The sequence below is a fragment of the Ascaphus truei genome, chromosome 7 (genome assembly GCF_040206685.1).
Source record: "Ascaphus truei isolate aAscTru1 chromosome 7, aAscTru1.hap1, whole genome shotgun sequence".
Classification (NCBI taxonomy): Eukaryota; Metazoa; Chordata; class Amphibia; order Anura; family Ascaphidae; genus Ascaphus; species Ascaphus truei.
The window spans coordinates 81614370-81638713 of NC_134489.1; the positions used below are offsets into that span (position 1 = coordinate 81614370).

Here is a 24344-nt window from a genome sequence, read left to right on the forward strand (position 1 = left end):
ATGTGGTCAAACTTCTTGCATCTTCAAAAAAAATGTTTTTTTTTAGCATATCATTGTGTGCAAGAAAATGAACGTTCTATTATGTTGAGGTCATGAAACTATTACTTTACATTTTTATTCCAGGTCCTAAAGGGATTTCCAGAATGCCTACAAGCTGATATTTGTCTGCACCTCAATCAAACGCTGTTGCAGGACTGCAAAGCTTTTCAAGGAGCCAGTAATGGATGTCTTCGAGCCTTAGCTATGAAGTTCAAGACAACTCATGCCCCTCCTGGGGATACTCTTGTCCACTCTGGTGATGTTCTCACAGCACTGTACTTTCTGTCAAGGGGCTCCATTGAAATCCTAAAAGATGATATTGTTGTAGCGATATTAGGTAAGCATGTTTAAAATATTTCACCAAAAAGCTTGGTGGATGCACCAGATTAGCTTTACACTGTGTGTTAAAACTACTGTGATTTTAACTTTAAATTAGCACATTTTAAAGCTTGTAGCAGAAGGGATATATAGAAGGTTCCCATTTCTAGTAGACAACCCATGTTGTTCTATTGTTAGTAGTATATGTAATTCAATTTATATCGTTTGCTACATTGATTTTTCCATAAACTCGGTGCCATGTACTACATGCAAAAACCTTTCCAATGGACGTTCATCTTTTTAACGATTGTCCTGTTTTGTCCATGTTTATGTATTTTTAGGGGGTTATTCATTAAAGTGTGACTGTGCAGATTGGGGCACTATCATACAGAAACACCTACCGGCTTCAATGGGTGGCTCCGTGCAATAGTGCTTTGACCTACTGACTTTAATTGGAGTTTCTGCGTAATAACACCTTGCTCTGCACTATTGCAGTTTCATGAATAAGCCCCTTCGTTTGATTTGAGTTTGTACTTGAGCATCAAGTTGTTACACATAAATGCACCATAATATTTAAAGAAGTTGTTCACGAAAGCAATAACTTTTGTTATAGGTAAAAATGATATCTTCGGAGAGATGGTGTATCTTTATGCCAAGCCTGGAAAATCCAACGCAGATGTTAGAGCTTTAACATACTGTGATCTACATAAAATCCAGCGAGAAGATCTGTTAGAGGTTTTGGATATGTATCCTGAATTTTCAGATCACTTTCTTACAAATCTGGAGCTGACTTTTAATCTGAGAGATGAAATTTCCAAGGTGTGTATGGTGCTTGTTTTTTGACAGTGTATATTTGTAATTACTTTTTTTTATCAAGAGAAAAGCTATTTTGGAAAACATTGTATCCTGTATTTAATGTTTCCAGCCTATTCCAGTGAATGGCACATATTTACTAGTTGCTCCTATGCTTAAGAAACCTTTCAGCGCCAGAAGAAACCTGACAGCCCATTCAACTGAATGGGCAGTAAATGGGCAGTACTGGGCAGTACTGAATGGGCAGTAAATTGTCTGAATGTGTCTTATACGCAGGGGTGCTCAATTCCAGTCCTCAAGACCCTCAACAGGTCAGGTTTTCAGGATATCCCTGCTTCAGCACAGGTGGCTCAATCAGTTGAAGACGGAGCCAGGAATATCCTGAAGACCTGACCTGTTAGGGGGTCTTGAGGATTGGAATTGAGCCCCCTTGTCTTATAGCATAAGATCAGTTAGTAAGAATGGGCCTCCAGTGCTCCAGTGTGGTTATTCACTCTTTCAGGATGCCTCTAGAAAGGAGTAAAGACAATTTCACAGTTTTAGCATTAAACAAATGAGCTTTACACAACCTGCTTTTGGTGGTTTCATGGCAAATGTGTTTATCAGTTTGTTAACAAAAATGGCCATTGTGGTAATTTACATTGATGTAAGACAAAAGTAGGTATTGACGCTCAACGCAGTTACTGACATCTGTAATATTATTTTTTTTGTTATTTCTATTTCCATTTCGCAGCTGTAATTTATTTATAAAATGTTTTACCAGGAAGTAATACATTGAGAGTTACCTCTCGTTTTCATGTACTTTCCTGGGCATAGAGTTATGATGACAAATAATACATGGTTACAAATACATAGTTACATAATTGAGCAGGGTTACATTATATACAAGACATTCCATGCACAGTTAAAGATAATATATATTATAGGCGTATGTAACAGTTACAGACCAGATTAAAATGTGAGACAGCTTTAGTTTTGAAAGAATTTAGAATAGTGGCGGCTGTGAGATTCTCCGGTAGATTGTTCCAGTTTTGGGGTGCACGGTAAGAGAAGGAGGTGTGGCCGGATACTTTGCTGAACATAGAACATGGACTTTGCTGTAATAGAATCAATGTTATGACTAATACTAGATGCTACTAATTTAGGTGATCTATGTATATTCATTAACCGCTGCTAGGTAAGCTGTAATGCAGCTAAATTGCTAAGCAACCAAAAGTATATTATATACATTATATAGCTACATGACAACATGTCCTAAATCTGCATTCACATACTGTATATTTTGTGGCAACCATGAAAGCTATATTTCTGGAGGCTAAGGGACCTATACAGTAAGATGTGAAATTACAATTAGAATTGGAGTTCATGATTTTTGATGCATTAAGAATTTTACATGTTGGCAACTTAAAACCTAAGTAGTTGCATCTCTGTCACCTACAGTTTTGAATTCTGAGGGTGTCATATTCATTCTATCCAATCTCGCACTACAGCAGAAATAGTTTTAATAGATTTGGCTATCTAAAGAAATGTTTCCTTTCCATATACAGTAATGTGATGGAATCTCCTTCCTAAGTATTACCTTTTGTGTTAAGGCATACAATTACTAGCCCATATTTATTAAGTGGTGCTCTTCCACACGATACAGTACCTTACAGCGCTGGAAGACTCATTCCTTCCTAGCCCACAAGACCATTGCAAATAGTTTACATTTAGTTGCCACGATATGCAAACATTCTGTGCCTATAATTCAAACAGTAGCTTTCGCAGTGAAGTTTATTTAAAAAAACAATGGTCAAATATTATTTTATTTCAGTCTTTAGGGGGGGGGGGGTTCATTAAGCTCCGAATAAAAGTATCAGAGCTCGATCCGGCATTAAGTGCCTCTAAAGTCAATGGCAGTTATCTCTGGATTATCCTCCGATAACCCTTATGATTTGGACTTTGTACTGTTTTCTTTTCTGATGTAATTAAGATATATTGAGGGACATGAGAGAAAGCACATGTGGCTCCTAACATAGAGATATAGGGGCTTATTCTAGTAGCTCCGAAGATGTAAAATGAAATGTGAGAAAAATCGATATTCTCTATTGCAAATCACTTCTTCTAAACCATTTAAAACAGAAGTAGCAAACCGCACAGTTTAACAGCCTATCTGGGCAGTTTGTACGTGCTTTAGAAGCGCAATGACCAGAGGTGGTGCTAACTCCATCCCCAGTCTGACTTATGGATTTTGTGCTCTCAGCCAAACCCATATTTCAGGCTGTAGATGTAACTCACAATACGAATCTTGCCACTCTTTAGGTGGTCTTAAAATGATTTTTAAAAATGCAAGTTTTTAGAAGCGGTTTGCATAACAGAGCTACTAGAATAGTCGTTGTGGGCAAAAAATGCAAATGTTGAGGTTTTTTGACAACAACATCGGATTGTCAGAGCTAGAGTGAAACCGCTTCTAAAAAAGCCGTTTAATTATGCTTTTCGACATTCGATAAGGGGCTTACAGAATAGCAAAGTATGCCCTTTAGCGCACGTTAGATGCAGTATGTCACACTTTGGATTTTCTAGAATAAGCCCCTAAGTATTGTTGTTCTGAACTTCCTCACATTTCTAAAACTTAAGTACTGTAATGGGCAAAATGTTTGCAATATTTATATTTCAAACTGCTCAGGATGCAGCGAATGATTTTATTACTGCAATAACATGCTGTTCTCAAATAAAGTAATTGTATCTATTTGCTTATAACGTGTATGTTTCATTAAATAAGGCTGAGCTCTTAAGATCGCATGCAGACAATGATTCTGATGAAGAAAACTGTCAACTTCGGAGAAGGAAATTGTCTTTCAAGGGCAAATTAGATGGAGGTAATTGTATTTGCTATTTACATTGTATGTCCTAGAGCCTATTTTTCACTTTACATTTATAGCTTGTCTTTCTTACTGTATAAACATATTTTCTACTATTATCTTATTTTGCCATTCAGTCTTACATTATTTATTGTTATTTCTCCTTGCTAAACCCTTAGAGTCCTGTTACCAATTTTTCACTCCAGACCCAAGTTTTGGGTCAGTTATTTGTAACACTGTTAATATATAATTAAAGTACAATTCAGACAATATGTAAGTAGAATTCACAATACAGATAGTCCTCGATATCCAACGTTTCACTTTACAACGAAGGGCATATCCAACGCAACCCTATGGGCCGTTTTTCGATGCCGGAATGCGTTATCCAACTCTCACCGCCACTGATTAACATGGGACTCACTTTACAACGGTTTAACTATCCAACGCTATTTCCAGAACGGATTCCGTTGGATAACCAAGGACTGTCTGTATACCATTACTGCAGACTTGCAGTATCCAGAAACCCCCATTACCCTCTTTTATTTTGCCTCTTTTTTCTACTCTCTCTTAGGGGTAGATCCACAGAAGTGCACTAAATTAGGGCAAATAATGTTATGTTACCTAATTATGTAACGGACATTATTTTTCCTTCATTTAACTTGGATTCTCAAGCTAATCATATGCATCATATTATAAATAATGTCAATTACCAAAATCACCATTACCTGTTAACTGCATTTTTAAATTACACTGCACATTCGCATTGGTCAAACTTTAAGGTGCAGTATTAAGGTAGCGCTATTAACAGAGATTTTCATGTGTGTTACGAAAAGCTAATGCAAATCTTGTTATAATATTAGAAATGTATAATTTTTACACTCATTAACATGTTCATTTAATTATATGGTAATAATGACCGTATAAGATCTGGTTGTACTGTACAATACTGTATACCCATACATACCTTAACAATATTAATTTATATTTAATTTTCTATTAATGTACAATTAAATTAAATGTAGGAAGAACATCTTTCATTTATTTTAATTGTAAATTAATATAAATTAAATACTAATTAATATTGTTTATGTATGTATGGAAATACATTATTGTACACCCATGCTTTATAGTCATTACATTATATATCATATTAGTTCACATAAACATATCACTTTAATCACTAAAAACCATAATATAGTTTATGATGTGTTTCAGATATTTATATGATGATCATATATATATATATATATATATATCTTTGTATGACACATGTAACATTTTGTAATGAAATGTTAAGTCCTATACACATTACATTGCTTTTAGGCTTTTCCGAGAAAGAACTCAAAGACAATCAGGGTCTAGATATGAGTAAGGGCAGCTTTAGGAAGGTGCTAAATATAATAGCATTATTATCATGCGTTAACATTAACGGAGGTCTGAAGATCTGTTGTTGGGTAAACTGCTCATTATCATATGATTTGCATATCAGTAAGCCTAAGGTCCATTAAAATTGAACGATCCGTTATTTTCAAGGAAAATGCCAGGAAGGCAAATGCCAGGCAAGGAAAATTGCGCTAAGCAGCTTTGGGGATATGTGTTACAGATATGGTTATGTTAAATTGAGATAACGGTACGTTAAAAGATTAGTGACCTGAGAATCTACCCCTTAGTTCCTTATTCAATAGGGTCCAATGTCATTGACGTCAATTGTGAGTGACATTGGACCCTATTGAATAAGGACCTAAGAGAGATTAGTATTTTCAATTGCTTAAAAGCTTTTGCCCACTGGCATAGTATCTCACTCACGCAATTATTCAATGCGCTACGAAGCTGCTTCCCCACACTGGAGAAGATTTTAGCTACATTCATTTGGATGGAGCTGAATACTTCACCAGCCGTGGAAAGTGGTTTCACAGCATTTTGAATAGGGACTACTGACTCTTGGTTCTTAGCTGTCATTATTACCTAACATCTTTCATTTTCCTCTTCACGGAAATCCTACCATATGATTGGTGGGTGAGAGAGTTGGTTCATTGTAATCTAGAGCAAGAGGGCAGTATTAGCTTTGTCAGTTTCCATACACCCTTTTGCTTTGACAGAGATGCTGAATAAAGAGCGTAATCAACAACTTGCATGGTTTTGTTGCCTTTCTTTGATTGGCAAAGGAAATTATATTAATTAAGACATTTTCTAGGTGGTGTAGCCTGTGGGTTTGAATAAGTAGTAAAAGCAGACATCATTGGCAAAAGTCAACTACTAAGTGTAGGCGTAAATATCATAAGTGTAGGAGTTACAATGAGACACTTGCATGTCATTTGCAGTTGTATGTAACTACAGTATAACTTCTATAACTTTAGCAATGGTGTATAAAACTATATTAGGAAAATGGCTGCTAAGCTTGGTTTCTCTGGCCTTGTGTATGATAGAGATAATCTGGCATGATAGAAATATATTTGAATGTCCGAGGATCATGTGATAAGATTAATACATTATTCATACATTCACCTAGTTATTAATAAGAGGTGAAATAAAATATTATATTGTCATTGAATATATGATAAAAAATAGGTCATATTTTAACATAGAACAATTGAAATGTAATTGATACTTCATCTTTTCATATAGATCCCAATATCTACTACCAAGTTACCAGAGTACATAGCCCAGTTTCAGTGTTCACCTGCAGTATGCTTTCAGCAGCAAGTTGAGGGCCATACTTGAGGTAGCAAGTTGAGGTAGTATCAGTGTGACTGAGTTTCCTGCCTGCGTTGAAGGAAATAAAAGATTTCAGGGCAGGTTGTTTTCTATTGATCCTCTGCATTATAATTCCACGTGCTTATGATGATAGGAAAATGTATAATAATTGTAGCACACTTTCCCCACCCCCTGGGAGATGTGTTGCTACGGTGTGTGTAAAGTGCAATACCTGCGGCTCACAGGAGGCCTAAGCCTCCACTGCTAGGAACCTGGGGTGTACCTGGATCGATGCTCTGAATCACCTCCACCTGTACGGGATTCTAGTATGTAGAATAACCCCGTTACAGGACCCACATACAATAAACCACACACTTAGTGCAAAGATAACAGTTTTACTGCATGAACTTAATAGATATTCCGGTTTCATCTGGTCATGCATGACCATATATATATATATATATAACCTTCAATTGTACAGTCCCACACCTAAGGGGGCCCTCAGGCACCCAACCACCCTTGTGTCCACAAGGTAATACCCCACCCTTTGTGCGGTACAGCGCTGCCTACTAAAGTGTTTGTTGGGTACCTGCCGGGTGCTCCCACACAAGGGCGCACTGCTGCTGCGGCAAGATGAGATCCACGGATCCGTTGATGAACCGCGCCACCTCCACCTCTATGTTGGGTGGTATCCCGCCTGGACTGTGCCACCATGAACAAAGTCTCTTTGTACAGAGGGGTGATCTGGTCCCAGATCACCTTGGTCTAGGATGCAGCCGCGTCCTGCCTGTGTCCCTCACTCTGGTACTACAGGGGCAGTGTCCCTATCTATGGGCCTGTCCCTGCAGCAACCACAAGCTGAGGGGAGTCGGGGCCTAGCTGGGACATAATGGGGGTCTCTGGCCTAGTGCAGGTGCCACAGACACCTGCACACACACACACACACACACCCTACCCTGATGGTGTCCTACCCTGATGGAAAACCCCAAATCCCCACAATGTCTGTCATTCGTACAAATTCCATAGTTCTACATGCATTGAGATATGCGAATATAAATTGGAGTTCATCCAATGTGAAAGAATATATGCAGAGTATGTGCAGTTTTATAGGAGTACAAATTCTGCAGTTGTAAAAAATATATATAATTATGCAGACAGGCTATGGACTGTTATATAGTTTATTTGATGTTCAAAATATGTTAGGAATAAAATATGTTAGGAATAAAATATGTATCAAAATATTTAATTTCAGAGCACCTTCAAATGTGTTTAAAATTAACACTTTGCTAACATTGGATATGTGTTTAAATAAAATATTCCAGTAAATACATCCAAAGACCAAGTATTTGAATACGCAACACCACACAGAACAAGTTAAATTAATAAATGGTGGTCATAATATAGTGATATCATCAATAGAGACCATCTTAGCAATTGTGAACAGTTATTGATATTATAGTCACCTTCTCGTTAACTTTTTTTTGTTTATATAGTAGCTGAAATACAAAATACTGAATACTAAAAGCTAAGTCTGCTGTATCAGTGAAATTGTTTGTATCTTCTATATTCTTGTAGATTGTAGCAAAGACAACAGTCAGGATGGTTCAGAAAATTCAGTGGATAACTCCAGATATTATTCGTGTACAAAGAAGAACTTGGATAAAAAGAAAAGTGGATCAACTTTATTGGTCTCTTCCATTTATGAGCAAAAGCCCTTATTTGCTGAGATTGGTGATTATACCTCAGTTATAACAAAACCATCGGGACTGCAGTTTGAAGAAGCAGTTTGTCCTTCAGTTAAGATACTCCTTGATAAAAGGACTTTCACATACGGAGGTAAAATATAACTATTCTAAATCACAGTCCTGAAACCCAGTAACTAACACAGAAAAGGTGCTGAGCACACAAGGAAACGTGATATTTTGTTTTCAAACAGTCTTTGATTTATCAGAATATTTGAAAAACATTAAAATGTATATTTAATTAGTTGCTCACAACTGGGAGAGGTTGATTAGGTGAATAAATCATTTTACATTCTGTATGTATATTATTTGTACATGCAAAGTGCCTGTGTGTTATTCAGTTTGCACTCTGTTGTAATAGATTTCCAATAGCCATAACCGTCTGTAAACCTGTCTTTCCCCATTATCTCTTAGCATACAATGATTCTACTGCAGTCAGGGGTTCTGGGTAATCACATGCAAATGAGCACTCACGTTGTGTCACCATGTCCTTCTTGTCCATATTAATATGGGTAGCATATAAGTACTTGGTTCTTAGTTTTAAACTTGAAAAATAAAAATATTTGCAAACTGCTCACAAACGTGCGTCAGAGTTTGAAGTTTGCAAAAAGGGGTAATTTCCGCCTTATTCGCGAATACAGCCAAAGGTTTCGCACACACCACTATGAACTCCTCCAACACTACACGTGATCAATCATTCCCTGCAGTTTATCTCCTCCTTTACACATCTCATGAGTTTATATGATTTCTACTTGTTGGTCCTTTACAAGGTTTCAACCTTCAAAAAAAATCTGCATAAAATAGAATATTGCAATTGATAAATGTTTCTTTATTGCTTTGCTCTGAGGTTGACGTGTTGAAGAAAAATAATATGGTTCAAGTTGAAAGTAAAAGTGGACGATGATGTTAGCTGCTCAATGAACAAATGGTAGCAGCATTAGAGACCCAATGAATGGATCTGGAGGTGGTATTAGACATAACTAATGTCTCTTATCAGGGCCAGACCGAGACATTATTGCACCCCGGGCAGACAAAACATTTGGCACCCCTGCTAAGCAATTTTTTTCTAGACTCCCTGCCAGGACTACTCACCACAGGTCACCTCACCGCCTTTCGCCATCTTTGGGTGGCCTCGCCGCTCAGATTTCCCCAGCCTGTGCCTCGTACAGCTGCTGCTCCGGCGCCGTTTGTGGGCACGCGCGCAGGCCGCTCAGCTTGGCTACCAGCAGCCAGGAGACATTTTTAGATTTTCCATGGTGCGCTGGAGGTTTGGAGGTCCTGGCTGCTGGCAGCCAGGGCTTGATGTCCTGTGCATGCACTCTCGCGGGTGGCATTGGGGCAGCCGCCATGCGGGGTGCCCTGTGGCTGCGGAGATCTGAGCAGCGAGGACATTTGGAGATGGCGGAAGGTGACCTGCAGCGATGGCAGAGGGTGACCCTTTTCGGTTGATGCCCCGAGTTAGAGCCCGGCCAGACCACCCGTTAATCTGGCACTGCCCCGTATATACTATAGAAAACTGTCAGCACCCGTTGGTGATGTTCATAAAATAATATTGATATAACAGTGTGCGATACGTACCCAAATTTATGAAGTTTCACTCATTTGAGCGACAGAAAGCTATAGATGAGTATAATTTGTTTAAGTCGGAAAATAACTGTTCACATAACTTCAAATTCTGGTACCCCCTACATTTGACCCTTTGGGTATTTTGTAAAGGTACACACTTCTACTGCTATTCTCGTTTTGCTTATAAAAGACAAATTGTTGTCTGGTTTTGTCAGAACTTGATCGGTTTGGGATTTTTAAGAAAAATGGGGAATGGGGGGGGGGGGGATGAGAAGAATAGATAAGGGGACAAAGGATTACAGTATCCGTATCTCCTGCTCTGATGATGCAATCCCCTGTGTTAGAGGAGGGTGTGCCAGCAGGAGATAGGGTAACCACTGGGCACCCTACAGCTGTACTTGAGGTCATAGGAAAACGTGGGTGGGGGATTTATTTTTGGAAGGAGAGACCAAAACCCAAGTCAGAAACAGAAACTAGATTTTGGTTAATTTCTACCTTGGATTCCAGCCGATAGACACAAGTCACATTTGTTTCAAACTGGATCTATGGTGTTCTATGGTGATATCACAAAGACAATGGGGGTTTAAGTGCAAACTCAAGTGTGTGTGTGTGTGTGTGTGTGTGTGTGTGTGTGTGTGTGTGTGTGTGTGTGTGTGTGTGTGTGTGTGTGTGTGTGTGTGTGTGTGTGCGCCAATTCGCTACAGACTAGCAGCTAGGGCAGCACTGCGCAAACTTCTGTAGGTAGTTAGCTCCTGAGCACTTAAAAGGCAGGAACTTGCATACAGTCAGTGCTTCCAGTCCTGCAGAGGCAGGGTCATGCTGCTCAGGGGGACTCCTTGAGAGCCTGCTGGAATGACCCAGAGGCTACCTGTTCCAGTACCTGCAGAGACAGGTCAAGAGACAGCCCAGAAGGGTGTGTGTGGGCGCTGCAGGACTTTGCAGCAGGGAACGAGATGAGCCACAGGGAATCAAGTTGCTTTGTTTTATGCCTTTCAGAATAACCCTGCTAACAGATCCTTATGCTTCCTGCCTTTAATGTGAGAGCAGAGACCCTGCAAAGTGGCTGAGTTGTCACAGTATGTATGCAGGCAAGTCTTGTAACAAACGGTGCACAGAGAAGAATAGAAATATTTCAGAAAAAAACAAAAAAGAGCGAAATAAACCTCATTGATTGTGAACTCATGAATTACTATTTATTATCATTATAATCATATAAAAAAATATTAATGTATATCAAAGGATGGCAATAATAACCCACATACAAATTCACACAATGAAATGACTGGTACTACTGTATGTCTATAACTTACTAGATACCCGTGTCCATTATATTCACTAATCACTAACAACAGTATAGATTAGTGATCAATTAATGGACAGAATAAAGTTAAAATGTAAACAGAGTGCAATGAATACAGATAACAATATAAAGGTTTGCAAACCTCAGTGGCAACAATGTACAGCACCTGTGTAAGAACCCTGATATAATGCATTCAGTGAGTCTATATGGCTAAACATTATGAAAATCCATAATACGTAACAGCAGCAGTGGATTTGGAAATACGCCGTCCCATAGGCACTTAGCTGTGGCTGCCGTCCTCCTTCTTCTGAATCGCAACGTCAAATGACGCCGCGGACGGCACCAATGTGACGTCGCACGGCGTCGCATTGCCATAGTAACGCAATGTCATGATGTCATTTGATGGTGCGTTGCGATGGCAATGAGAAGCCATGTGACATCACATTGGTAACGTCCGAGCCGTCATTTGATGCTGCGATTCCAAAGGAGAAGAAGAGAGGCAGGAGCCACAGCTAAGTGCCTTCCCATTAGGCCAGTTGACTCGAGAATGCAGCAAATGTATATGGGGGCGGACATTTTTGCCGCTCCCAAATTTTGCCGCCCAATGGGATATCCGCCACTGCGTAGCAGGGATCAAAAGCAGTAGTTACCACAATAGTAGTTCTTACCCAGATGGCTGTACATTCTGTTACCAATTACTGTATTGTATTGGGAACATTATTCACTTTTTGGTTTCTAAACCTTTATATTGTTACCTGTATCAATTACACTTTATTGCTTACCCTTGCATTTTATTCTGTCCATGAATTGATCCCTAATCTATACTATTGTTAGTGACTGGCGAATCTAATAGCCAAGAGTATCTAATGAGTTATATAGACACAGTAGAAGTGATTTTATTGTGTGAATTTGTATGTTGGTTATTATTGCCATCCTGTGATATATATCATTTTTTTCAAGATACAATTTAAATGATAATGAAAGGTAATTCACGAGTGCACTGCCAATGAGCTTTCTTTCACTCTTTTTTGTTTTCAAGGTCAGATTTTGCCCATTTGGACCTTTACAGTTATATCTGTTGTATAGGGGATTTAACAGTTTGTTTTTTTGCTGTGTCTGCAGCAGCGGTGCGCAAACTGTGGGGCGCGACCCCCAGGGGGCGCAAGACTACCTGTGGGAGGGAGAGCGCGGTTTACAGAGGCCCCGTGCGCTTCCCGAATGCACTTAAATTAAGTGCCGGGGGAGCTGCAGGGCCTCTGTAAACCTCCACACGCATCGCCATGGCAACGTGACGTCATGACGCCGGAGCCGAGGTAAGTGGGGATGAGCGGGGGTGAGGTGACCGCCGGCAGGAGGGTGCAGGGAAAAAGTTTGCGCCCCCTTGGTCTACAGTATATCTACAAGATATTTGTATGTATTGAATGTAATATAAACAAACCAAATAATTATTAATTTAAGAAGAATTCATGTATTTTTAGTGTTTTCTAAATGGTTGATTATGTGTTAGCGTCCTGCAGTTTGCAGCTGCTGTGAGACCCATATGGGCATCATTAACTCACACATATTTTTAATTGTATAAAGTGCAAAAAATAATAATCTGCAAAAAAAAAATTGCAATTGTGAACTAAAGAAGCACTATACAGATAAATTATCGGAATATGCAAAATTGCATTTGAGCAAGCAAGCCACTGAATTTTTTATGTTATAAACATGGTTACATATTGTTATTATTATGGTTTATTTGTAAAGCACCAGCACATTCCGCAGCGCGGCACAGTGGGGGCTACAGAGCGACATCAATTACATAAGCAGGATGACATATAAATAAGGACAGACAAGGGCAAACGGATAGAGGAGGTAATGAGGGCCCTGCTCCCGAGAGCTTACAGTCTGCATATTTACTGAGTTGTGTATTATCTACCAATAGAAGCTTTGCATTGGCAAATAGGATTACATTAGTGGGACATGGATTTTAATGGGACAACGATTGTTATCTGTCTTGAAAGCCACAACCTTATAGTTGCAAACATTTGTCATCATGGCCTTGGCCAATTGAAAGCTTTCTTTTTACAGCCTTATTTTGGCTGAAGCATTGCATTCCTGCAGCCATAGCAACTCTTACCAAGGCAACCTCCTGCAGATTTTAGTCTGAGCTAAATTTAGCGAGTCTACACAACGTATGCATTTTTTTAATCAAGTCCGAACATGATTCAAATCTGTCTACCTGGAATATGCTGTACTTTTTAATTTCCCTACCTGAAATCAGTGCACGTAAACTCACAGGAAAAGTAAAATAAATATGCAATATACAAAATCTCTTTGACATGAAAAATAACCAGCTATACCCCATTAGACCCTCACAAGCTAATGGACAGTACAAATGTTTTACCAGTATATTAGTATAGTATTAATGCGAAATATAATTATTTATCTATTACAGGACTATACCCTTCCAGCCTTATTGTATTGGGTAATTGTTGGCTTGATAGTGAACAAATTGCATTACAACCTTCCTGAGATTGTTATCAATTTCATAATCTGTCTTTGTTTCCTTATACATTCACACTTTTAAAAGCTGTGAGTGTATTGTCAGTAAAATGTGTTACATTGGGCTTAATAATTATGTTCTCAATAGGCTTCATGGCACTTCAGTTAGCTAACAAAAACAATCTAAATATAATTATTTTTTTTCACAATGTCTAGACATATGGATTCCTAAATGCATTTACAGATTTCTATTTTCCTCAATGCATCAAATGTTTCCAATCACTAAATAGTTTAATTGTCAATCATTTGCTATAGAAGATACAGATACAGAAACATCTGCCTTTCATCCTATTAACTCCTTAGGGTCTGGAGGGACTAATAACATGTAAGGATTACATTGTGCCCATGTTGTATTTGTGTTAATATTATCCAATAGAAAAGATGCAGTGAAGAATTTAGCCACTTCGCAGCTGGAACAAAACGGCTTATCTAGTGGTTAAAAAATATTTATTACAGCAGGGCCTCGGGTATACGGCGGGTTCCGTTCCAGAGGCCCGCCGTATAGTGAAAATCGCCGGAAAGCGGATCCGGCGATTTTCACCGTTCTGCGCATGTGCGACCTGTGGTCTGCGATTTTAAATTTAACATGGCGTCCCCCTTCTTGGTGCCGCCGTATCAGCGGATCGCCGAAAAGCGGGGCCCTGCTGTATATCCAAATACACATTATCTTCTGTTTTTTCTTTTGTGTTTGTTGTAATGGTTTTATGTGTTAAATCTAATCATTAGATTAATCACAACCTAGATATGTTAAATCTAATCATTAAGCAAACTACACGTTTTATTCTGAGTACACAAACTTTTATACCTTGCCTGAAATTAACTTTCATCCCAATCTCACTGCATGAGCAATGATATCAATACACCAGTCTTTGGCAGAACTGCCACCAGATCGGCTGCATAAGGGTCCACGATTTTAAAGGGACCATCCTCCCACTTTTCCGGCAATTATTTTAGTAGTTTTATAGCCCCCTCCCCCCCCCCCTCTTCTCATCCGCCCACCCCTCCCCTGGGGCCCTAGCAGTGGTGTGGGACCTTAACTGGTGGTGGAGACAGAGCCAGCCCACCAAGATGGTCCTAACATGGAAGTTAGGTTCCACCGGAGGTTGTGCTCAACTTCTGCAATTGCTGCCTGTGTGGGCTTTCTCTGCCTCTGCCCGGTAAGGCCCAGCACTGCCTGATTGGGGGGGGGGGGGGGGTGAGAGGAGATGGATTGTGTTTTACTTGCTCCAGGGCCCACCGGTCACTAGTTCTGCCCCTGACACCAGTCACATATTATTGAGGGTTAATTTAGAAAGACAACTAGGGATGGTATCAAGAAACATTAACAGGATCAAGCAGATTTTGGCTGCAATCACAATGCCTGTTAGTGCATATTAAGTACTGTACATTCAACAGAACATTGCTCTAAAGATGTTATAAGTACATGATTTAGGCTGAGTTTATAGTGAAGGCGCAAGACGGAGCGCAAGGAGTCGCGCGCGCCTGTCGCCTGAGCGATCCGTGATCTTTGAAGGGGGGTTGTGGCCGTAATGTCACTAGGCTGGTTCGTCCTTATTGGCTGAACCACTCTCATGACGCGGCTGTTGCGCAAAAAAACGAACTTATTTGTTGCTTCAAAATGCCACGCGGTCGCTCTTCCTAGCTCGTACAGTCGCGTGCACTATGGCCGTCCTGATAAGGGCACTGTATTTTGTTCGCACAGTGCACGCCATGGCACACACTATAAACGTAGCCTTAGGCAGTTTTAGTAACAGTTGCACTGAGAAAAGCATTTGTTTATATATCTATACAACACTTAACTTGATGCTCTGTCACACTTACTTTGTTATAACAGGAATTGTGTATTGGCCACTCAACTTAATTGTATAACATTATACTTAAGACAGTCTGAATAGCACTTAAGGGGTTTAACGATCTCTTCTACTACCTATGTTATTGCTGTGTGACTGTTATTCAAACTGAATAGAGACAAAAAAAAATACTCACTGGCCCATCCATACCATCCATTCTCCGTGGCTATTTCAGTCTCTGAAATATCATATAGCTTTTATTCTGCACATTCTGGGAGTGGCCAACAAAATAAGTACGATAACATATCAAAAACATTTTTTTCCCCTACAACATACAATCTCCAATTTAGCATTTTTTTGGAAAGCCAAAGATTGCCTCTGATATACTGTATGTATTCCATGGCTTGGCAAATGCTACTGTACTTCTGTAGAAAATAGTACAAAGCCAGTAACCCATGTATAGACATATATTTATTTTGGTTTGAACTAATCTGTGTGCCCTGATTCTGCTACAGTAGCTCTGTCATTGCCTGAGCCATTGATTGAGCCACCTGTGCTGAAGCAGGGATATCCTTAAAACTTGACCTATTGGTGGCCCTTGAGGACTTGAATTGGCAACCCCTGCCATAGTACAACCAAACTGTCAAGAAACACGACTGATAAATTCCTCCATCCCCTTGATTCCAGCCATCCCACCCAAATTCAAAATAAATGGACAGACTCAGAATTTGGATGAAAAACAGTCACAGCATTTATTGTACAAACATAGTCCTTGCCATCCATAACATTAACATATTTTAAACATGTTTACACATATGCCAGCCACTGGCTTGAATGCCTGTGAGCATGTAGGAAAACAGACTATCCAAAGGTTAGTGCAGCCACGCCTCAGAGCTACCTGCATTGTCACTACCTTCCCAGGCCCCATACAGGGCCAAGAAATCCCAATGACAACATCAACAGCATACAAATGGCAAGGACATCCCGCCGCTGTGACAACAAACCAACATACATTCCATACATTTGGATAAACATACCAGCAAATGTCAAGTAAAGGCATATATAACAAAAGACATCATATTAAACATGTATTTTATTTTTAATAGGGTGAGTTGGTTGGGAAACTCCGAACTCTCTGTTGACGTGTTCTGACAATTTTCCCAACTGCCAATTTGGCTCCTTCCACTTTTACAAACCCACCAATCACTAACACTTTAGTAACGCTTACAACTGTGCAACCTAAAACTTTAACCCATTCCCCACCAAGGTAGTCGTCATCCACAATTATGCATTTTGCATGGGGTTCTGCTTGTCTGTTTCAGCCCCTTAAAACACACATTTGCTACTATGATATTTGTGAGCTCTCTTGTGACTGCAGTTCAGTATATCGAGTAAAGCTATGGCCCCAGTCTTACCTGCAGCACGCAAGCCTGGTGGCGCGTGCACAGTTTAAAGCCATGATCGGCGGTCTGTAGGGGAGTGCAGGGGTCGGGACCATGACGGGGGAAGTGCGGCCATGACGGGGCATATCTGCCCTTTCATTGGTGCACACCAACTACTTGATCGGGGCACGGGAAGACAAAATTCTTGTCTAGTTCCACGCCTAATGGGTGCGCTCTTCAGAACAGTATTGGGTTGCACGGATATATGTTTAGAGCATCATGTGTCATTTAGGGTTAACTGCATTAGTGCTGCTGTCTGTGCCTGTGTTGATCCTCCGCTGATACGCCGATACCGAGAAGGGGGCCGCCATGACTGCACATGCGCAGAACGAGGAAGTCAGGGGTCAAGTTTGCGCAGAACGGAGGTTGCGCATGCCGAACGGTGGTTGCGCATGCGCAGGTGGGAATTGCCGGTTCCCATTGACAGTTGTGAGCCTACCAACAGTACTATGTGCATACCTGCCCCTCCCCCTCCCTTCACTTCCCCTCTATCACTTATTCAGCTGCTTACATTGGCTGAAGGGGATATATCATGTGCGTCGACAGACCCCACGTGCTCCCCTAACGGATTACGGTGTTACGAAACGCGTTGAGGTCACGTGAGGCTGCTCCAGCGTGCACACCCTTTGGCTGAGGCAGAGACCGGGAAGCTTGAGTGGGGAATACATCCAATCGAGTGAAGTTGCAGTCCGGATGTTATCAGCATATACCTAGTTGTCCCACTTGTTCAGCAATGCGGTCAGTTCTGTCCTCCTCCACTGTGGTTTATTGTCATTGTTTTTGTCCTTGTCCTTACAACTTCCAGGCAGCCACTTGCCATGTGAAGTGGTGCACTTATTTGCTTTGTGTCTGCAGTAATTTTAGCAGTCTCTGCATGTGGTTTTTTCTGACACACATTGGCGTGTATTAGATGCTTCAATTTTAGGCAGTCACTCACTGTGACTTGTTTATATGTTTGATCACATGTTGGTTATTTTAACCTGTTATTATTTTAACCTATATTAAATATTGAATTTGTTCTGACCCCTGGTGCGCTGTAAGCATATATTTCTTTCAAGAACTAACTGGCTCCCAACACACCTCTCTACTGATGTTGCTAAGGCCTGAGATGACTTCTCTTTAGTTAATGATGATCTGCTTGCTTAGACTTAAAAATTAAATCGGATGATCTACACTCAAGTTACATTAACACTCTATGAAGAAAGAAAGAGCACCTGTATTCAACTATCAGTTTGATGGATCATACATAAAGTCATCTGTCAATCATTCTGAGTTTTTAAAGTGCATCAGCACACCAGAGTCAGCATAGCAAGTTGAGAACCATAGCTACATATTGCCATACTTTCTTGCACAAGAATTTGTTAAGCTCACTTTAACTCAAAGTGCTGTGTATGGTGTAAAAGGGACATTAAGTGATCTATTTAATAGATTCTATTACATGTGCCTTGTAGCGGATCCTAACTTACTCTGTACCAGTTTCTGATCTGTGGAATTCCAGTTGGAGGAGTGAGTGGGGGGAGTTAGAAATTCATAATGAGACTGTATCAAATTCTATGCTTCTCTCTCATTGTTCCCTTTGCTTAGTGTAATACAAATTCTGACAACTGTTTAACAGATTTGCATCATATTTGATGAAAAATGTATAAAGAAGTTCCATTATTTAACACATACACTAATGCCGGGGGGCTCAACTCCAGTCCTCAAGCCAGGACTTTTTCTGCAGGCTCCTCTGCCACTAATAGAGTTTGAGCAGGTACTGCTGTATCAAAGAGAGTAGTCAAAAAGATAAGTATAAGTTGTTACAAATAAACAGCAAATTTCAATATCACTTGTGAGCACATTCACATGTCTCAGACAGGTCTTCAACCCTGCTTTTCACAATGATCTCCTAGCATGCAGTGCTTCCACTGTAGCAAGGGATTCTGGGGAATGACATGCAAATAAGCACACAGTGTCACCTTTTGTTTCATGTCCATTTTGACATGGACCCCTATAAGCTTATGCCTACCATATTTCACCGCTTTTCAGCACAGCCTGGGTTAAAGAAGTGCATAACCATTAGCCAGTAAACCTACAAATATATACTATTTTTTTATTGATTTTTGACAGATATAGCTGATACAACGAACTGGGAAAAAGAGAACACTGTGCTACATAAAAGTGTAACCAATCACACGGCATTGAACAATGTCACGCGGGGCGTCTGTGACGCTGAAAATGACCTCACATATGGGGAAGTAGAGCACAGACTGGATTTAATACAGGAACAAATGAACAGGTAAATGCATTGTTACTTACTGGCAATACTATCCATTTGCTGTTTATATATTATTGATAACATGTTATTATGGGGATTATAAAAGATATTTCAAACAAATTTGGAGCTCAAACACCCAGGTCTTCTTGTACGCACGATATGTAGACATGATACTATTCTAGTCAATGAATTTTTAAAGTAATGTTTATTTTGTACATTGCTATAGTCTTTTGTGTTCAGTGTTATGATGTATAAAAAAATAAACATACTTGTCAGCTTAATCTGCAAATTATGTTTATTTTTATATGGGATATATGCTAATTTGGATATGCAAATGATTAAAATTAGCATATTTTCCAGGTGGATTGCGTTTTGGTGCACAGGTGTCTCCACGTTTTATTAAAAGGTGTGTTTGGTATATGTATATGTATATGTATAATCACTTGAGACCTCTGTAAAATAGGTCTCCTACCCCCTCCTTATGCTAATGACAGAGTAACAAATGACTTTTATACCTATCCCAAACACATCTTTATAGAGTACATGGAGAGAGACCTGTGCACACAATTAAGCACACCTGGATTACATGCTAATTTGGATATACAAAAAATTTAGAAATTATTTAAATTAACATATTTCCAAGGTGTGTTCAGTTTTGTGCACAGGTATCTCCATGTGCTGTTTGAAGGATTTTTTGGGGAGGTACAGTATATAAGTCACTTGGGACCAGGGATGTTGAGAGCTTGCCCGGGGCTAGAGTTTTCACATGGGATCCCCACCTCTTTCTCTTCCACATCTGGTTCTCTCACTGCTCCCTGCCCCCATGTATTTCCCCCCCCCTGTCTTATACTCATATCTTTCCTCTCACTCCCACCCTCCTCTCTCCCTCTCCCCCCCCCCCTACTCTCAATCAGAGTCTCCCCCTCATGGAGAAGGAGTGGCTCAGTAAGTAAAGATACTGACTGACACTGAGTTTGAAGCAGGGGAACTCGGTGTCGGCTCCTTCTGACCTTGGGCAAGTCACTTTATCTCCCCGTGCCTCAGGCACCAAAAACAGATTGTAAGCTCCATGGGGCAGGGACCCGTGCCTGCAAAATGTCTCTGTAAAGCGCTATGTAAAACTAGCAGTGCTATCTAAGGACATGCTATTATTATTATTAACTCACTCAATCCCATTCCTCACACTTAACCCCGCACCCCCCCCCCCCCACTGGCTGTACACATAATTCCACCCCCCCCCCCCCCCCCACAATTACAGACATAACCAAAAAAAAGGACTTTCTAGCCGAAAACAGCACTTTGGTGGTAATAGACTTCAATAGGGATTTTCAGTCCTTAACCTCGTTTCTCCTTGCTAAAAATTCAATTTTCGCAGCAGATTCGCACTTTGCTGAAAAGTTTACCCATTTCTAGCAACAAGGCATTTTCAGACCAACATACACATTATTTATTCTGCCTTACAAGTTTTACTATCACATATATATGCAAAGACATCATCATCATCATCATTATCACTACTCCATTGCAATACTAAAACTAAATATGAAATGGAGTGGCCATATCGCTCTTATATTGCTCGTACCATTTCTTAGATTTATCAAGAGCCGGTAAATTTTAAAAAATTTCAATCATTTAAAATGATGTACAGTACATGTAACAAGAAAACGTCTACACAGCAAGCTTAACATTTCTACAGTATTAGCTACATGGAACCAAATGAAGTGTCCGTGCTCCCCCTTGTGTCTGCTCATGGAACTGCTTTATTTGAATGACTAGATAGATACTGTGTATTGTTTGCCTAAAATATATTAAAAAAGAGAGGGTAAGACTGATAAATATTTAAAAAAATGTCATGTCTCATAAGAGAACCCATTTATATTATAAGCAATATTTTCCTGTATGTATTTTTCTTGTATGCTTGAATTGTATTGAAGAAATCATTTGTCAATGTAGCTGATTATATTAAAAACATAATTTGTCCACGTGTGTTACAAAGAAAAACAAGTTGCATCTGCTCAACCGCTAGCTGAAATTCCCTCACCAGACAAAAAGGTTAAAATTAGGGATCAGTGAAACCATTAGATCAGTTTATGAATGTGGCAAATGTATTCAACTTTGTAAAAAAAAAAAAACCCACCAAATATCTTCCTTAGGCCCAGATCCACAGAGGTTTGTTATTGACTTAAAGAGGCGCGAACGTAAGTTAATGCCTTGTTAAGTGCTAAATGGGATCTTCAAATCACAACATAGTGTTAAGTTCTGTTTTCGGGCCACAAAGGACATTGTGTTAACTACAAGGAACATAGTACAGTACTAATGATAACAAACAAATATTCCCGGCACACAAGAAGAAACCAAGAGTAAGAGGATCACCAACAGCTGGTGCCACTATATTGATCTGTATGTACCTACTTTGGTTTCCCTGTGGTTTTGAGTTTGTATTTTTGTCCATAGGTTTGCATTTGTGGGTCATTTTCCCTATAGAGCCCTGCTTTGCCATCTAGTTCCCTATTTTTCCTTTCCCCCCCCCTCCCTTTCCCCCTCCTTTTCCCTGTCTTAATATGGTTTATTTTGGTCCTTGTTTGAGCCATGTGTGCATCTCATGTGTAGCATTAAAAGTATTTTTTTGGCTGATCCTCTTACTCTTGGTTTCTTCTTGTGTGCCGGGAATATTTGTTTGTTATTTAGATTATTTGGGAGGAAATAGGGTCCCCCCTGTTCCCATGTGCACCACCTATTTCTGCTTTTCAGACACATTTTGTGTGCTGTCTAGTATATTTTTCTAATAGTACTAGTGATATGCCAAAGAAGCATTCATCCTCAGGCTGTGGACCCGCTGCCTGCGCTGCACGCGCGCCTGCAAGGCTGGCAGTGCGTGCAGCCGAGGCCCCGGTTTGCAGAGAGCTGCACGGGGAAAGACAGGGGTGGGGGGCGTGACAGGGCGCAGCCGTGACGGAGTGACGGGGGCGCGGCCGTGACGTCACCCGGCAGGTTCACCCTCATTTGCTGAACCGCCAGGGGGCGTGGCCTAGCGCTCTGTCTTGAGAGCAGGAGTTTCTGTCGGTGCAGCACGGCGGTCCCCCTCTCAGCGGGTCTGGCCCCATTGTGGGGCAGCTCTTGTCCCTGCAGCGTCCGCAACAGCGGGCGCTGCTGTAGCCAGTGGGGACCTGGCCTAACAATGCGTATACTACAAACTCAGCTACACTTTGTACTTTGTGGTTTCCTCCCCTCTTGTAGCTGAAGCTACAAAAACATCTTACAAAATAAGCTTACAAAATTAGGTTACAGTGTATCATATATATGTCAGGTCAATATACACTGCGCTGTACTAAATATGTATTTGTGACCTAAAAAAGCCCATATGTATTTGTACCTATGTATATATGTAACAGTGTTTGCCCGGGCCAATCTCATATTGCCCCCCTTATGTGGACACTGATCCCTGTTACATGAAGTGTAGTGTGGTGCACCTGCTGGCTTACAGAATCCCTGAGTCTCCCGTGATGGTATGGGGGATGGCATCAGGACTGGCTTATGAGGTAGTGCTGAGTTATACTCACTCATGGTACAGCGCCTCCATCTCTTCCAGACCCCCAGCGTAGTAGGGAGGAGTCTCTGAAAGAGAACCTGTATGTGCACCTTCTTCCCAAGTGACTCCACAATCAGGACAGAAGCGATCTCTTTCTTTGGCATCCTTTATTGTCATCATACATGGACAGCCGCCCATCATAGCGGCCGGTCTTCTAGCGCTTATCTCAGGTTGCCAACCCAAAGGAATTCCCTGGACACCACTACTAGCCAGGGCCCTAGAAGCTGTCCTTGCTCTTCCCTTACTCCCTGTTGGAGTAAGGGGAATAGCCTGCCCACACCTCTCCCCTAAGGGAGGGCCACAAAAGCTGCCAAAGCCTTGACAGTTTGCTGGGTCAGACCAGTCTCACTCAGGTGGGTGAGACACTAACTAAATACAGGATGTGCTGCATATTAAATAGATTCAGTAGGCACCACCCCTATGTCACTGTTAGTGGACACAGAGCCTGATGTCACTTCTTTCACTAGATATTACACAGCACAGGAGTGTCAGGGCAAACCCCAATGTTACTCCTGGCAAACCTGCCCTTAACAGGGATTATTGCACAGGAGGAGAAAGACATATAACCCCAAACTACCCAGGGCTACATATATATGCCCACAACATGGGGTGCCAATAGCAGCTCCGGCAGAACTATGTGGGACTATCGAAATGGCAGATTTAAAGCTTCCACGTCACGCTGGCCAATAGGACGCTGTTATGTCATCCATTGTGGCTTCCTATAGGCCTGTGTGACTGGGAGCTTATGGCCATGATAAGTAAAAATGCCGGCATCGTCGCATGGAGCGACATCGCGAGGTGCGAAAACAAATAGCATTAATACAATTAAACTGATCATACCAATGGCAACGGGCACGCAGCACCGTACTGCAAAGCGGCAGAATGGAGAAGAGATTTCCAAATTTGTTTTCCTCTGGCATTGGCCGCATCTTGTGTTTTCAAAGACCAATCACAGTGCATCACAAAAATGACGATCTGACCATGTCTCCCCTGCAGTCGCGCGCGAAATCACATGTGCTTGTGCACATTCGCTCTGCAGCGTCACTACTATAACATCACCGAATCACGCTGCCGTCCTGCAGTTCCTGGTATAATCGAGGCCTTAAACTTGCAGAGGGGATAAAGGGATAAGGGAAGAGGGGCAGATGGGGAGAGGGAGATAGAGAGAGAGATCGGAGAAGGGAGGGGAGAGAGAGGGGGGAGAGACAGAGAGAGGGATAGAGACAGATTGGGGAGACAGAGGGGGAGAGAGATGGGAGAAGAAAGACCGAGGGGGGAGACAAAGGGGGGGGGAATAGTGTGATCGGGGAGATGAACTTTGAAATGTGAGGCCAGCAGAGACTTCCCACTGAGGGAGGGGAGAAAGATGCTACATGGGGCTGGTAAGTAGGGTTGCCAGGCGGCTTC

General features: G+C 40.9%; 1 protein-coding gene across 5 annotated transcripts in view; it reads left to right on the forward strand.

Moving 5' to 3' along the window:
• The window catches only part of KCNH7 (potassium voltage-gated channel subfamily H member 7), a 398373-nt gene that overhangs the window by 350946 nt on the left and 23083 nt on the right, over positions 1 to 24344 (forward strand). For 4 of the 5 annotated variants that reach the window (XM_075609207.1, XM_075609205.1, XM_075609208.1 and 1 more), the window contains 5 exons: positions 133 to 376; positions 971 to 1176; positions 3932 to 4028; positions 8280 to 8540; positions 19201 to 19369. In XM_075609207.1, the coding sequence (XP_075465322.1) occupies positions 133 to 376; positions 971 to 1176; positions 3932 to 4028; positions 8280 to 8540; positions 19201 to 19369 (977 nt within the window). The remainder of the gene's footprint in view (positions 1 to 132; positions 377 to 970; positions 1177 to 3931; positions 4029 to 8279; positions 8541 to 19200; positions 19370 to 24344) is intronic. The other variant, XM_075609209.1, reaches the window with a different exon arrangement.